This window comes from Pelobates fuscus, chromosome 3, assembly GCF_036172605.1.
Source record: "Pelobates fuscus isolate aPelFus1 chromosome 3, aPelFus1.pri, whole genome shotgun sequence".
Classification (NCBI taxonomy): domain Eukaryota; kingdom Metazoa; phylum Chordata; class Amphibia; order Anura; family Pelobatidae; genus Pelobates; species Pelobates fuscus.
The window spans coordinates 329845171-329862688 of NC_086319.1; the positions used below are offsets into that span (position 1 = coordinate 329845171).

Consider the following 17518-nt stretch of genomic DNA (forward strand, 5'->3'; position numbering starts at 1 on the left):
CGTTTTCCAGCAGACTCCCCACCACATGCAGTCAACTGTGTAGATCATTGGTGCAGTCCACCACAGTATTATGTGCCGAGTGTCTGAGACTACTGTTTCAATCCGTGTTTCCGACTCTGTAATATGGGCCCCCAGGGCTTGGAATTCTGCCTTCACCTTCTCGGCACTCTCTATTTCAGCTGCAGGTATGTTCTGTTAGACTGCATTGGCTGCAGTATTCTTGCAAGGTAAGGAGGTGTCGGACCATCATAGTCCTCTTTTGAGCCACCCAGGCTCCCCCAGCTGCCATCTTGGAACATATTAGGGAATGCAATAAAAAGTGGTGCCGTGGGATCCTACTTCTAGTGCCTTTTCTGTGATGACTTCATAGTATGCGGAGTGTAATTATGCTAAATAGCGGTCAAAATATTGCCCTTTGGGTGTCTGTACTAAGCAAGTTTTTGTGCGCTATGGCCAGACCTCAGGACTCAGCTGTCCATGCAGCACATTGTCCAAGCCACACCCCATGGATATGAGTTTTTAACTTGGCCTTACTGAAAAGGGGGATATAATTAGCAGGAATACACTTAAAGGGGCACTGTAGGCACCCAGATCACTTCAGCTTGTTGAAGTGGTCTGGGTGCTGTGTCCCTTTTGCACTTAGTGCTGCAATGCTAAACATTGCAGTTCCATAGAAACTGCAATGTTTATATTGCAGCACTAAGTCTGCCCTCAGTGGCTGTCTACCAGGCACTAGAGGACTTCCTGAATTGAAACAGACCTTTGGTCCGGTATCTGACGTTGGATGCATGAGGACCTCCAGAGTCAGATTTTTCCCCATAGGAAAGCATTGATTCAATGCTTTCCTATGGGGAGGTCTAATGGGCACACGGCATTTGCTGCGCATGTGCTTTAGACCCTGGAGGAGGAGGAGGAGCATGGACCCAGCTCTGACGACATCTGAGATGGGAAAAGATAAGTAAATAACCGTTTTTGAACCCTTTATTTATCGGGATGGGGGGGAGAGGGCGCAAGAGAGGGGGAGGCAGGGGGAGCGGTAGTGCCAGGAATACAGCTTTATATTCCTGGCACTACAGAATCCCTTTAAATAACAAAATAGACATTACTACATCATAATAATATTAATTTGCAACAATAATTATATTTTGTTATATTGCTATATTGTGCCAACAATTTAATATTTCGTTTTTGTTGGAACAAACCTTTTCCATAGTTAAATGCGTAGTTACATATTAGTGCTTCTCCTGACAATTATATGTGCTGGTATATGTGATCACATCCAGAAAAAAAAGTATCTGCTACATTTGAATACTGTATCTGATATATTATGCAATGCTGATATTAAAAGTTTAAATTCCACACCCCCTCACCCTGAGTTTTAGTTTAGAATTTTATTGCAAATTACATAATCGGTTCATCTCAACTTTACCCAAATTCTGTAAATGCTACGTTGCCTACACAAGCTATATATCCAAGCTATATATAACATGTACAAAAACTGCAAGTTCAAGGTTTGATGTAAATATATTACATTCCATAATTCCTAAATATGTAGAATACTAATAACTTGGTAAATAATAACTGGGAACTAAAAGATAACACGACTTTTTATGTATTTTACAGGGAAGCAATAAGTCGGCTCTGTGAAGCTGTGCCGGGTGTTAAAGGAACCACAAAGAAGCGAAAGGTAAATATGAGAAACTAAACAGAATATCCTAGCAATGGTATTTTTCTATTTTTTTCCTGTGCCAAAAAAAAAAAAATACGTGCACAAAAGACATAGTAACATAAGTAGAGCTTGACAGGAATGTCGCACTTCTTTTTTTTTTTTTTTTTTTGACATTCTTTATTTTTGATCACAGTTATTCAGAGTACAGATCTCGTTATTGCATTGAACATATATGGTTGAGCATTTTTTTGACAGTTTAACGGTGGTTTCTACACCTCGTCTCCCCCTCTTCCCCTCCTCCCTCTCCCTCCTCTCTTAGCGGCATACTGTATTGGGTATAACCTTGTCGGTTGTGATGTGTGTGGATCGTGTTGCTGAGTCGGCTTCCTGTTGTACGCGCATGTAAGCGCGGGTATTCAGGTGTACATACTTTGCTTATGTTTTTGCTTCAGTAGGTGTGTGTAGAGTGTGAGCTCAGGTGTAGATTGTATTGCCGCGTGAGCGGCGTTTGGTAAAACGTTGACTTCTTCGATTTGCGTTGTAACCCCTCAACAAGCTACGCTCAGTATGAGTTTTGGGGGGGTGATTGTCTAGCTTAGGTGATCTAGCTTAGTCCCTGGTCTTACAGCCAGGGGTTGGCGTGCACCCCTGGTCGGTTCTCTACCTCTTGTCCCTTGTATCGTGAGAGTTCGAGTTTTCGTTGTGTTCGATCGCACTGGTTTTTGTGCGTTGGGTCAAGTTCTAGGTGTGGGTCTCGTGTGTGGTGTTGTCTACTTATGTCTCCATGTTACCCCTGCAGGGTTGTTTGTGGCGTCTGGTTGGGTTTAGGGTGTCTTCTAATGTGTCTCCCTCGGTTGACGGTACTGTCGGTTTCTTGTGTGGGTTGTCACGTCTTACTTTTCATGCGGCGTCGTTTTCCCAGTCGGGTGTGGGGAGTAAGTGTCTGCCGTATTTGGCCGTGAATGGGTCGGGGGTAGGTTTGTCTATTGGGTGCCTAAGTTAGTCGTCTGTCCCTGGTTGTCTTGTAGCCCCATTGCCCAGCGCGGGGTGGCTTTGTGTCCGTCGTTGTCTTTTCCCTTGGACCTATCTTTTCCCGTTCGTGGCTATGGGAGACCTAGGAACGCTGGCTTTTGTACTTTGGACATATTGCCTTATCCTCTCTGGTTGTCTGTCCTCTCCATTCATTGGTGTTTGTCCCATGTCGCACTTCTTTTTATATATATATATATATATATATATATATATATATATAACATGCAGAATAAACTAAATAAACAACATGTCCGAGAGCATGAGGCTTACGAAAGCAAAAATACTTGTAGTTACGTTCAAATGACAGGGTCATTGAATGAGAAAGTGCACAATTATAATACATGTTTGCAGGCTATTTGAATGAGTATGACTTTTGCCCACCAAGGAGGCCCTGTCGTGGTCTAGTAGCAGTCTAATGGCTAGTGGAATGCCAAGAGACGTATAAAATTAAACAGTCAAACAGAGCTGCCATTATGGCACCCGCTCTCGTGAAGCACGACCTCAGCCCTCGCCGGCAGGCAAAAGGGCCTCCAAGACGTGGACTTGGTGTGGATTGTTTTATTACTTATATATGTAAGTGTACCACAGGTGGGTGTTTTAGACTCTGGAGATTATGACATTCTTCTTACACTAAAAGTAATAAGCAGCCAGTGGCATGTCAGAGTTTGGGATGGTACTTGCTTAATGTAAAATATGAAATCAAAACTACTATATACTTAAAGCTGGACTAACGATAAAAAACAGGAAATAATTCCACACGAGCTGTATTCTGGTGCTCTTGGTAGGTTTTTGCTTATAAGGGCTCAAACCAATATCTGTTCGTATTTTTTTTTTAATAAAGTATGTATTTGCGTGATGGCTTAGATTCCTTATACTTAATTTTCATTGCTTACTTTGTTTTTGTATTTTGCTTGCAATGTCCCCAGAATTATATTAATCAAACACAAAGGTAAAGATACACACTGCCAGACACACACAAATATTGAAATGTAAACGTATTCCTTTGTAGTCGGTGTCTGTTGGCAGTGGTATCCGACAGTGGTGCCTGCTGTCCCCGTTGCTGTTTACTTTGACACTGAAGCCTTTGTTAGAGGCGATTAGGTTGCATAGCAGTATCAGAGAGTGCAAATTGGGTGGGATGGAACACAAAGTCACTGGCTACCTGGATGATATTTTCTCTTTTGTTAGTCGGCCTCAGATAATACTCCACAATTATATGCCACTGCTCTCAGAATACAGAGCTCTAGCTAATCTTGAATCTAGATAAGTGCGAGATATTGAATGTGAATGCTCCCTTTGCAGAAACCACTTCTCTTCACTTTATGAATCCATAAAGACCCAGACCAACTTTATCCCCAGAAACTTCCTTCCGCTCTTTAGATCTCTTCAGTCGTATCTGAAATCAAGCAAGCTTCATGTATCCTGGTTTGGCTGACTTAGCACGGTCAGAATGAATATGCTTTCCCTGGGTTTTATAACTCATGCAGACAATCACCATAAGACTTCTGATGACTTTTTACAACTCCTTAGATTCCATGCTGTGGACGTTCATATAGACTGGAAGGGAACTTAGACTAAAATTGGAAGTCAGATTCCCCTCTTTTAGATCTTCTGCTAGCTATACATCTGCTGTGTGTTGTTGACTGACAGGCCCAGGATTGTACCACACACTGGGAAGACTTGGAGTGGGTGTATGCAGGCTATATTCTGTTGGCTGAATAATTCACTTAGCATCAAATAAAACATCATAATAACTCGCTGGTAGAGAAGTCTCTCCGATATAGGGATTTGACAAAATTCAAAACTATTGTCACACGTGTAACCCTCTTATGAAAGGGTATTTCTATTCTCTACCAGCTTCTGAAAACCCCAACAGAGCCATCTCTTCCTAAATTCAAGATACGCTGGGAAGTTGATTTGATGACGGTCTTCTCAGAAGGGCAGTGGTTCATGATTTGCACTCGTGTTCATTGTTTCTCTATAAGCGTAAACCTTTGTCGTAGTGGTACTGTATGCCTTACCTCCTAAACAGGATGTTCCCAGGTGTCCCCAACAAATGCTGGCATTGTGGGAAGTCTGGTGACACCCTTCTCCATGTTTGGTGGAATTGCCATTTTGGTCCCAGATATATGAGACAAAGCTCACCATTGTTGGGTAAGAGGGTCCTGTTCACCCCGGTACCCATCTCTAAGTTTAAAAGGCTTCTAACACAGTACTTTCTGAATGTGACTAGAGAGTTAATCTCTACTCTCTTGAAAAAGACTTTCACCTCTAGCTTAGACCGATAGATAGATAAGATGGGAGAGAAGAGTGAAATGAAGGTGGTATGAAGAAGAGATTTCAAAAGATATGACTCCCTTGGCTGGGTTTTGTAGCTCATCTAGAGGGGGGGGGTAGAACTCCTCCTTGTCCCATGTAGGTGGGAGCGGTCTTACTCTCAGTCCTCGCATTGGCACATTGGAGTAAGGTGGGGTCTAGGTTATATTTCTCCTTCTCTCTTCTGACATTTTTTTATTAATTCTTTCTGTTTCTACTTTCTTTTTCTCTCCACACTCTTCTTTTGTCTCTCTCTAGCCTCTTTAGCAGAGCTTGAATTCTGCTGGAAAATTATTGTTCCGTTGACACCTTGGATTGGGCTTCCTTAAACTGGTATAGCAGGGGGCTTCATAATAGGCCCACTGTGTACATAATATGCTTTTATTTTCTGGGGCTCATTCATGTTGTATCTGATTGTGAGGTTCTCTTTGTACGGACTGTTCGTCCTTTGTATGTTGACATGTAATTTGCTGCGAGGCTTATTATACTTTGGAACTGCTTGTCTTAGCTTGGGGTATTGTTTATTGTGCATTCCTTACAAAGTACAAATGACAAAATGCTTCAATAAAGATTGTCAAAAAATTCATATTTAGAGTGCCAGTCTTCGAAATCTTTGCCTTAGTGTGAAATCTTAACACGTTATTCCTAAAGTAAGAGCATTTTCTCATTGAGTACAAGAAAACAAACTTCAATTGTGACTGTTTCATAAATAAGGTCAAATTAGGTCAATTTGAAAGTCCATTCATTTTCAAGAAATTCAAAGAAATCCTAATGTCTGACACATGTGATCTCCAAGCATGTCTGAAAAGCCTCTTTATTGAATCTGATTTAGGTGAAATTATCCTCCATATGACCAGAATGAGGGAATATGAATTACAGGAAAATACGCAATCTTCTAATTGCCAAATTGGAACATAATTCACCATTGAAAAGATATGTCTGGATTTCCTATCAAAGCACTTACTAATTCTAATAGACGTTAGCAAATTAGTGACTTACTTCAACAACCCAGGAAGAAATCCTGAGAATAATAGGATTTTATGAGCAACAATTTACATCACGGAAATTTGATTCAGAATTTTGCGTGATGTCAATTAAAGGAACACGTTAATCTATGGTTTGCTTACCACACTAATGGGTTGTGATATACTGTATCGTGTAATAACCATTTAATATATCCTTCCTATATCATGATATGTCAATTAACCCCATGCTCTACTCAATGATATTGCTAAGATCAATCCTTTTGTATTACTGAAATTGTTTTAAATTGAGTTAATACAATTTTGAAACTATTTTAAGAACAATCAGTTTTAATGAGCTTATTCACTCGATTTGTCAGTAATTAACAACATACTTGAAACATTTAATGAAAACAGACAAATTAGAAAAAGAACGAGAGAGTGTGTGTGTGTGTGTGTGTGTGTGTTTTTAAACTTTTCATGGACTGAAATCTGTTGAGTAATAATTATACAGTAGGTTCTAAAACTACTTTTATATTATTTTTATACTAAAATAAAGTATTCTGTTTCCCACTTTAGCCTCCACTGAAATTCCTGTCCTCCGTACTGGGCAAAAGCAACTTGCAATTTTCTGGCATGAATGTGACATTGACAATATCAACAAACAGCTTAATTCTAACTAATGTTGACACTAAGCAGGTATGTTAACATATGATACTTGTCCATTTAGACATTGCTTATGCAAGCTGTTCTTTAAAAAATACATAAAAAAATGCTTTAAATAAACATATCTCACTTTTTAATTCACAGTTTATTCACACCTCAATTTGTAAATTATATTTTAGGTAGTTGCAAATCATCACATGCAGTCAATTTCCTTCGCCTCTGGTGGAGATCCCGTGAGTATTATAGAATATTCAGTTTATCGAAAATAGATGCAAAATGAGCAAGACACATATTTAACACCGATTTTTGCAAAGCTACAGAATTTTATTATTTGAAAGAACAATATTTTATTTTCTATTAAAAGATGTGCATTTAGAGGTAGTATTACTTTATAAATGTAAACACATGGCTGATTGCAGAAAATGTGTTCTTATTTAATGGGTCGAATTAATAAGGAGGCTCTATACATACAGTCTTCTTCCATACAGACACTGTCATTCACAAAGCAGCAGGAATATATGAACAGTAGTCTGATTTTGTGGTCCAGTATAGTGGGTACACAACGCCTTCTGTAAGAGTTGGTTATACATTTGAATTGGGACTGTTTTTGTATTGTCTATATCCGGTTCTGCAAAGTCTACACAGCCTCTGTACTAGTCATTTATAAATTGTGAAGATGAAGTAAAGTATGTTTATGTGATACATGAGACACCAATTAGAACAGCTAATTAATTTTGGTGCTGGCTAATTGGCTTACTCATATAGGTTTATGGGTGCATTGTTGAGATCTGGTGAGTTATACTGATCCTTAGAATGATCAGGTTTAATGTGAGTACCCCTAGATAGATCAAATAAATAGAACCTGAAATGGCAAGAATAGTCAGAACCCATCTGAGGTCAAGGGATATAGAAGTCAAGCAAATATTAAACGAAACCAAGACTAGAATTCCAGAAAATAGGAACTAAGGGGGGGAAAAGACACATTGTAACTTGGAATCAAACTATTATTATTATGATATTTATATAGCGCCATCAAATTCCGCAGCGCTTTACAATGGGTGGACGAACAGACATTATCATAACATTATTATAACCAGACAAGTTGGACACACAGGAAAACACACTATTGTGTTAATGGAGACTGCAGTAAGGCACAACCTTTAGGTAGAGGGTTGTAAACAGTAATTAGTGGACTTTGCATAATCAAAATGTTCGTACATGAATACTCAGGATTGATGCATTGCTTTGTTTGAAACCAGAGTGGCGTGATGTGTCATTTCTGCATGGTAGGTCCCTAGTGGAGCCTTCTAGACCACTCTTGTTAAATATAGAATGTGATGCATATCTGGCAATCAACCTAACACGAACGTTACATCAACACAGCAATGTTGTGTAGATAGCCAGGAAAATATCATAGATTTCACCAACTTCTCATTGTCATCTAGACACTTAAACCTAGTTTACAACGGGTCAAAAGGTACATGGTTTCAAAATATCTCAATACACAGCAGTTGTAGACTGGATTTTTCTTTTTAATCACAGTGCATGCAAAATAAGATTGTCGTAATATATACAATAACATTTACATGTAACCTTTTGTTTGTAACCATCATTTTTTATTCAGATTACATTAAATCATACATATGCTAGCAAACATCTCTACTGATTGAGTATTTATATTTAATTTGTAAATATCATTTGAAAGTGTTTATTCTATTTTTTAAAGGATACAACAGATTATGTTGCGTACGTTGCCAAGGATCCAGTTAACCAAAGAGGTACGATTATAACCAAACTATTTGTTATTATTCAGTAGCATAGAGTGATGAATGATGTTTTAAACATACATCTGTGTTCTTTTGCAATCCATCCATCCACCCACTCATCCAGCCATCAATCCACCCATCCACCCACCCACCCCTCCATCCATCCTTCCATGATCATGATTACGTCAGTCAAACAACACACCAACTTAATTGTGTGTGAACTGTAAATACACCACTGTATGATTCACCTGGGATCATGGTCAGATTTCAGCAAAAGGACTCAAGAATGCTTTACCCAAGACTTCTAAAATTTAGTTTGGTGATTGGGGCATGGTACTGCCCAAATGCAGCATGGATGATATTACTTAGATGGTATGGTGAATGAACCAGGGACATAGGGTTGTAAGGAAGTTGAGCAACAAGAGCTAGATTTATGGAATGTCATAATGCAGTTGAAAGCGAGCATGGTATTAAAAAAGTAATGTTCATAATGAAGAGGAGAAAAAAAACAAAGTAAAGGTCCATGACATAATAAATATGAAGGTTAGGGGGTGAACTATAAAAAGCAAATAACAAAATAAAACAATAATCTAAGAACAGAAGAAAAAACAGATACAAACGAAATGAAGAAGAATACCACCCCAAATAAATAAATAAATAAATAAATATATATATGGCTTAGATTACTACAGTGGTGTCATCCAAGAAATGTATCAAAACATCTCCACCAGCATCCTGCTGCACCATCCTTTTCAGGAAAGTACTGAACATCTTGAAATAGGAGCACAAAATGGCGCAGACCATTGAAAGACAAAGGTCCACATAAAAATCTCCTGAAACCAGTAGTACAGGAGATAATGAAACCATGGGTGTGCCTTGCACCAACCCAAATGGAAAAACAGTAGGAGCTCTTGGAATTGACCAGCAATATGTGCCACAAATACTTCATTATCTAGTATTTCTTGAACCTGTGTGGAATAATCCACAGATGTGAGATTCTGCTTCGCCATTACCATGTTATTGCCCTGAAAGAAAATCCCATCTACCATAGCAGTTAAGCGACTACACTATCTCAGTAAACTTCGCCAGCGCACACCCTTCTGGCAACTGATTTGCTGGATGATAGAACCAATGATCCGTTCTTTAACAAAAAATCTGATTTTTGCCTTGCTATATTTTTCTATGACCTCTTGCTTTAAAAGGACCGGCAGATGAAACATCAATACATCTGCCTGGATTGTATTCAATTTTGCCCAGTCTCTAATTTACAGAAGAAACAAAGCCATTCCTTTTTTTTCTTACCATGAGCCAACATGATATTTAACAAACCTAGACTGTGCCACATCTGCACTGTAATTGATGTTATCAACCTTATTAAACACATTTGTAAAATTGCGCATATGTATATGTATATACACACACACACACACACACACACACACACACACACACTCTCTCAACATAAATGATTGAACATTGCCATCTAGAGGTCAAAAACAATAACTTGCACTCACATGGTTCTAATTATGGAATATGGATGAATAAGGTAATGTTGATGGAAACACTACAAGAAAATTAGTTATTCACTGTTATCATAGCATACTTTGGGGATGCAAAACTAGCACAATCGTACAAACCAGTACATTTCAGTTTTTGTAGGGTCATATTCTATAGCAATACTGTTGTTTTATCTAAAATAAAATATTTGATTTCAAACCCTTACATTTTTGAAACCGACACTACTAGCTAGGCCTTAACAGTTACTCTCCACTGCCTGAAAAGTCTATAACTTAGAAGGGCTGAATTTTCACTCCTCAGGGGCCAGTGGCAAATGGAAGATATAATATATATATATATATATATATATATATTAACAATTAACTGAAAAAATGGGATTACATAACATACATGGAACTTTAAACAAAAGGTACAGCTGACTGTTTTTATTGATTAATTCTAAATTATTGCTGTTAAATTCCATGATTTAAAAAGGTTTAATCGTAGAATCCTATCTATTTCAATTGGGAAATCTGAAAATAATACTAAGCATTACTGCAGTGATAGGAAACACATCTATTGAAGCAATTTTACTATTAAGCAGAGTCTTTATGAACAAATTAACTGAGATGGACGCTCTCTCTCTATGATAAAATATATTTTTTGAAAGTATAAATTAATAAAAAATATTAATCTTTTATTTATTTGTTTATTATAGTTTGGATATAACACATTGCCAACAAGTCTTTATAGTTTAGTTGTATATCTACTGTTCTATTACCTATTCATTAATAAACGTTAATATTACAAACAGAAAATATATTTACTGCAAATTATTCACATAATCTGTATTTCCTATACATCTGCCAAGTAACATTAATTCAAAGTATAGCACATGGAATGAGTATTAGTTTAAAAAATATTTTCGTTCATTTTTTTTCTTTATGAGGTATGATTCTAAAAAACCAATAAAATGTACTTTCTTGTAATAGAATAGAATAAATATGAACTTTAAAAAAAAAAAAGACCATTTAGGTTGCATTTAACAAAAATGTACGGGATTTTTTAATCATAATGTTTTTCTCATTTGTGAATCCTTATTTTAGCTTGCCACATTTTGGAGTGCTCAAGCAGCAAGGCTCAGGAAGTGATCAGCACAATTGGACACGCTTTTGAACTGCGTTTCAAACAGTACTTGAAAAGCCCGTCTTTCATCGATTCCAGCGATAGGTAGGCCCAGGGAATTGAAAACAGCCCTGATTTATATTTAGTTGATGGGTATATAGGTTTCTTCACAACATTTGGCTAAAATGTGTTGAATTATAAATCACTTTCCGTATGAAGTTAGTAAAACAGACCGACACACTAACATTCTATATGTAGTCACGAAGGCAGACACACTCATTTTCTCTACGGAGTTACCGTAGTAAGACAGTCAAGCAGATTTAGTATTTTTCCAAAACGTTTGTCAGACAGACAGACACATTTTATATATGGTGTGACTAAGACAGACAGACATAATACAAATTAAGAAACAGCACGCACATAAAAATATGTTTTTAAATATTGGTAAGGCCACCTATCTCAATATGGCCATATGGTGAAACTGAATCCCTATAGTTCTTGTGGAGACAGGTGATTTTAAGTAGCCTTATGACATTTAAAAATGTGTTTTTATGTGTGCGTTGTTCCCTAATCTGTATTATGTATACATTTTGGTCACTACTAAAGCACCCTTCCTGCAAAATGCATGTTCTGGGTGTGCCCCCAATTCCTTTTTGTTAGGGTTGTGCATGGGAAAAATATTCGGTTCGGTTTGGCATTCCGAAATTCGGGACTTCAGCACTTCAGTTCAGTTCGGTTCGGTTCGGCACTTCGGCTATATGGAGTTAAGGCACTAGGACCATTCAGAGAGAGCATCGAAGTGCCCTGTGTGAGGGCCGGCTAGGGAGGCTACCAGTCAGTCTGGGGAGCATGCATGGCGGGCTGACATTCCACTTTTTTGGTTTACAAAAATAGAAGGGACCGCACTCATCCAAAAAAGTAATAGGTTGCTTAACTGAGCCAGGGCCAGCACAACAAGTACAAATAGTATATCCAAGAAAGGCTTCAGGCATTCTCTAATTTAGATGTAAGGCTGATTTATCGGAGCATCATGTGTACATCATGTATACTGCAACATTTTGACCTGCAAAGAGGTCTTTGTAAAGCTTGTTAGCGTGTTGCAGTGGTTACGGAGCTTGGAGTGTTCGTTTAATATTGGTCAATGCAGCAACCGACCCTGCAGGCTTTCTTTCAGATTGGCTACATTAGTCCTGTCTAAATAAACTGCATAATCTTCTGCTATTCAAAATCCGAATGATTGTATTGACCTTCCTCCTTGGCCAAGTAGCATAAAACAGCTGATACATTTGCATGGCTTTTTATGTCTTAACTATAGACAACATACTCAATACGAGACAAAAGTGTTAAGGTCAAATCAAAAAATGCATTAAATATCTCGGAGGGGTCTAAAAATTAAAAACATCCACACATTATCAGAAAGGAAATACTTTTTCTCCCCTCGTGGTTCTGGGAAATAAAATGCAGACTTTTTCCGCTGGTTGCTTCTTTGAAAAGGTTCTGTGTATTTGCCAATAAAAACAAACCATGTTTTGCTTTAATGCATCAAGTAAGACTTTATCTTCCAAGAAGAACAGCAAGGAAACGTAGAAACCCACGGAGATAGCAATATGTGGTAATAGAATAAGATAAGAAGTTTTACATGAAACGTTCCAGATGTGGCAATTAGCAATATAGGAAAAATGACATTGAACCCACGGAAAGATTGGGGATAAAATAACAAGTGAATACCACAAGGGAAAACATTTTGTATGGAACGGAATACTTGGACGTTCACCAAATGTGAACAAGTTTGCAGGTTTTTTTTTGTAGTGGAACCAACAATATATCTATTTTAAATGTTGAATCAATCGATTGCACTCCCTTTCAGCAAAGAAACTTTAGCATATTGAAGGTATTTTTGGTTGGTGGGGGCAGCTGACATTTCAAGAAAATAATAGAAAATGATTTAACATTTCATATTGTGGATATTGCTGTAATGAACATCACTACGTCAGTACGTCAGTATTACATATACTGGCACCAATTAAAAGCTTAGCATATGAGTACCATTAAATTGGGTGATAGTAACAACCCCTGGATGTTGGGCTAAGGTAACATCCCCAGGACGTACTTGGAAACCAGAGTAATCTGAATGTACCTTTCCTGGTTAAATACTTTGTTATTATTATTATTATTATTATTATCATATTACCTGTTATGTGCAGATGCCAGAATGTGTTCGTTAAGACACAGACAGCTGTTTCAAGCCAAACGATTAGGACTCACAAATTAACTTTTCACTTTTTTTTGTTATAAATCAGTGGAGGGAACGTTGTTTTGGTACACAGCAAACTTAAACTAATGAGCTTGTAATCTGTTTTAGATGCTACAAACTGCATAAAGAGCTTACAATCTGTCCTACAAGCTTAAATGAAATCAAGTTGCCATCAATATTATTTCTCAGTGCCAACAAAGCTTAAATTTAGATCTTGTCTATGAAGGATTGGAATTTTCATGGTCAAACGTGTGCAAATGCATTCAATTACCTCTTATTTAATGACCAATGACCAAATAAAGTTTATGTCACAGACTCCCCCCAAAATGATGAAACATTCACCTTTATAAGTAGCGTTCTATTACTTTATCGTCCAGTAGTATTAAATAATTTTGAGAGATGAAATTGATGCAGTACAAATAAATGTGACTCATGCAACTGGTGATATGATATATTTTTGCACTATATCTTTGCACTTAGTGATCTACTAAATATTAATAATGCAACTCAAAAAGTGGAAGCGAAAGGACATGATTATTACAATGAAATACCAGGAAAGGTACCTCCTGCTGGTGGCGTACTTGACAAGAGGATTAAAATAGATATCATGGAACCCATGCATATTGAAGACGACCAAAACGCTCAGGTGATAAATACTACCTATAAGGAAACGCTATGTTCAAAGTGTATATCTTTTGTTTTAATGCATACAATTGTTGCATAAAAAAATGCATTTACTAAAATTTGCACAAATATTTCCTGAACCATAACACTATACGTTTCATTAGCTGCAGAACGGCCTTCTGTAGCTAAGGAAGATCCACCCCTTTTCATCCAGCACTTGCTTCATTGTGGGCATTGTCCAATCAAATACTTTTCATTGAGAAGCAAGGAGTACAAATGCCGATTCCAAAACTTCTCATAAAAAAAAGGTTGCTTTATTGAGATTTAAATATTTTTTTTATAAATCACCAGCATGGGAGGCTCATTTTTTCAAGGGAGTCACTCGGACTATAATCGTTCTCTTTCCCCAAACTTAGCACCTATCACTATGCAGTCAGGCAAGTAGCTTTTCTCTCAATATTTAACAATCGAGTTGTCCGTTGGTTTAACAGATTGTGAAATGGGATTAATCTTCCAGCTTTTATAATGTACACTACTCGGTGCGCTTTACCACACGCCAAACATTGTGTCTAGTGTTATACTGCCATGAAAACACATTTGAAACTTTCAATTTTCCATTTCATTAGCCACACAGTAGCTTCAGAATATTCCAGTGCTGAATAATAGCTTATATATTAAGTAATCAAACACCACTAATTTGCAAAATGCCTTTGAACTATGATTTATTTTGTTTAGCTATATTTGTAGACACTGTGTTCTGCTCTTAGCAATATAATATTATTTGATTTATTGTCTTTAATGATAGGCACAAGAGTAAAAAGAATTCCATAGCCTCAGCAATGTAAAACACAGGATCACAACACCTCTGCCAATCAACGGCAGCTGGTTTAAAAATGATGTTTAAATGTAATAGTATTGCAGAGCCCCCCCTTTGTCTATTATCTGTGACGATAGTAAGTGATATTAATAAATATGGGGGTTATGTATAAAAAAATAATTCTGGGTTTTAAAAAAGTTCTAAAAGAGGAGTAGTCGCCATTGAATGAAATTGAATGTTGGCTGCTTCAAATGTAGGACTTGGCCTCAGTATTACCCTTTTGTGTAACCTCCATGGGGTCTCTTTCTGTAATATGGTTGTTATATAAGTAAATGTCTTTCATATTACTCCATGCTCATTTAATTTGTTGTGTTTTTCTTTTTAACTAATCTTAGATAGGTTTCCATAAAAGTACCAACATATACGAAAACTGTAGAGAGAACCCCCAAATTATAGGTAAGATTTAATTTTTTTCTTTATAGAATGTATTATTTATTTATGTTCGGGGCTGAAACAATTCACAATAATTGTTTTCTTCATAGTAATATTAATGCCTTGTTTTGGTTCATATACATTCCAGAAATGGTCTTCAAGACAGTAACTGGTGGAAATAGGACTCATGATAGTTCTGTATCACCATAACCATTGACTACTGACAGTAACTTCACATTAGCAACATAGGCCTCAATCCCAGAAAACACTTCCAGTTCGACGGTATTGAAAGCAATCAAGTAAATAAGGTCTGAAGTTCGAAAATACATCATTTATTGCCGGTCTCCGTACAAAACACGTCAGTTGGTGGTGGTCCAGACAATTACAAGTGTTTCTGCAGACTGCAGAGCAAGAGCTCTGGTTTCAGTGTTCATGACCCCATCTGTTTCACTAAACCGAAAGTGCGTTCTTTTATATGATTACTTTGGCGCCAGTTGATGTAAATACCATAATTATTACTACCCAACCTTAATATTCTTTTTGTTTGCCAATGATTTCTGAACTTTGGTTGGTATTATTTGTGTTTTTTTTATTTTCTCAAATCAGGTTGCAATTAGACAACAGTCACATAAATAGTAGTACGCTAAGTGTCCAGCCATAGCCACTGCTTCTGGTCTTCCCTTTTAAGAGAATCCAGTTAGCTCTAAGCTAAGCAGGTCCATGCAGGACTGTGCTCATTGGCTGAGAGTCAGCAGGATTGCAGGCAGGTAAATACTGGAAGCAGCTGCTGTGGCCCCAGGCACCCAGGTAAGTTACCAAACTGTGCTAAACTGGTTTAGCTACTTACCATGGGACGGAGCCAAGGCACTCGAACTATAACTAGTACAGCGGAATACGTTTTATTTTTGTTATCGAATATGGAGAGGTGTATTTAGTGTTTGTTTTGCTCATTCATATTGTTAAGTTTTATAAATTTTGGTGTATTTATTAAAAAGAACACTCTCACCACAATAACAATGGGTGTCTTCTTACCTTCTGGTAATGGTTTAGGGGCTGCAGCATTTCAGCATTGATTGTATGCTGTTTCCCAGAATGTCACTAAAAGCATGAGTACCTTTAAATGTTCTATACATCATACTAATAAATATATTTTCCACAGGTCACTCAAACCAGAATGCATTAAACATTCCTGCTGGTAAGGAAGAACTGTTTGATGATCCAAGTTATATAAACACTGCATCAAAAACAGAAACTTTTGATAAAAATCAGACTTTGGGAAAACACAACCCAACATCCGGTAAGAAAAGAAATATTTAGCTGTTTATAAAACCATTTATTATGATCTATGTTGTACTAAAATAAAAATAAAAATACGTATGAAAAAGGCCTTTTTATTTATTCTAGATATAATAAATGGGTAATACAGTTTTAGGACAGCACCTAAACGGTAATGGTTGGATTTCAGCTCAGAATATCTAATTCCATCTTCTACTAAGGGTACTATTTCTATTTTAGATTTGAGATATATGGGTGTGCAAGCCACCAGAGTCAATTAAAGACACAACCATGGTTGTGATGGTTGCAAAACCGCTTTATAAAATTGTGACATGATGCAATAGTTTGCTTTAAGTGTCAGTTTCAAAGTGGCTTACCTGTGGTTCTAACTAAACTTACATGTTCATCAACATAAATGACATATTTAGTGACGTTCATTGATGATTTGGGTCCCTTTGGATATAGTATGTTATCTTCCAAATTCCTACTCTTACATCAGCATATCACAGCAGAAACGGTCAACTGACAGATCAAGAGTAATTTTACCAATCTTCATTTATCAGCATTGGTCATCCAAACAGCTTCTTGTTCTGCCTATTTCTAACTGACAGGAATTGAATACATAATGCTGTAGAACATCTAACAATTAATGTTTTGCTTGATCAGAGATTCCCTACACACAACTATTACAGAGCCTTTATTGCATGTAACCTGATAAATTGAAAAAAGTCTTTCCATTCTTATCTGACCCATCTCATTTACAAGGGGTTTTTACTCACAGTACAGTCGCTCACATTATGCTTTTTGTTTTGCTTATCATTCTTCACAAACTGTAGACAGAAACTAAAATGTGACATTGACGCTCCTATTCACGAATAGATGGTAGAACAAATTATTGATCATATTGAGATTTCTCGCCGGATCCGAACTGCATACAATTGGAACAATAAATTTAGAAAAAATATGGCCGGAAATGCACTCTCTCTCAATGTTACACTGTTTTTGTGGGTGAACTTTTTCTAGACATGTCCAAAAATTCTAAATGATTGGCAAAACATGTATGAATGAATTATCTCCATCACA

General features: G+C 37.1%; 1 protein-coding gene across 1 annotated transcript in view; it reads left to right on the top strand.

Moving 5' to 3' along the window:
* The window catches only part of SHC4 (SHC adaptor protein 4), a 61974-nt gene that overhangs the window by 38623 nt on the left and 5833 nt on the right, over positions 1-17518 (top strand). Inside the window, exons 3-10 of the mRNA XM_063445685.1 lie at positions 1624-1687; positions 6559-6678; positions 6825-6878; positions 8372-8423; positions 11015-11138; positions 13768-13933; positions 15124-15184; positions 16320-16457. Coding sequence (XP_063301755.1) covers positions 1624-1687; positions 6559-6678; positions 6825-6878; positions 8372-8423; positions 11015-11138; positions 13768-13933; positions 15124-15184; positions 16320-16457 — 779 coding nt within the window. The remainder of the gene's footprint in view (positions 1-1623; positions 1688-6558; positions 6679-6824; positions 6879-8371; positions 8424-11014; positions 11139-13767; positions 13934-15123; positions 15185-16319; positions 16458-17518) is intronic.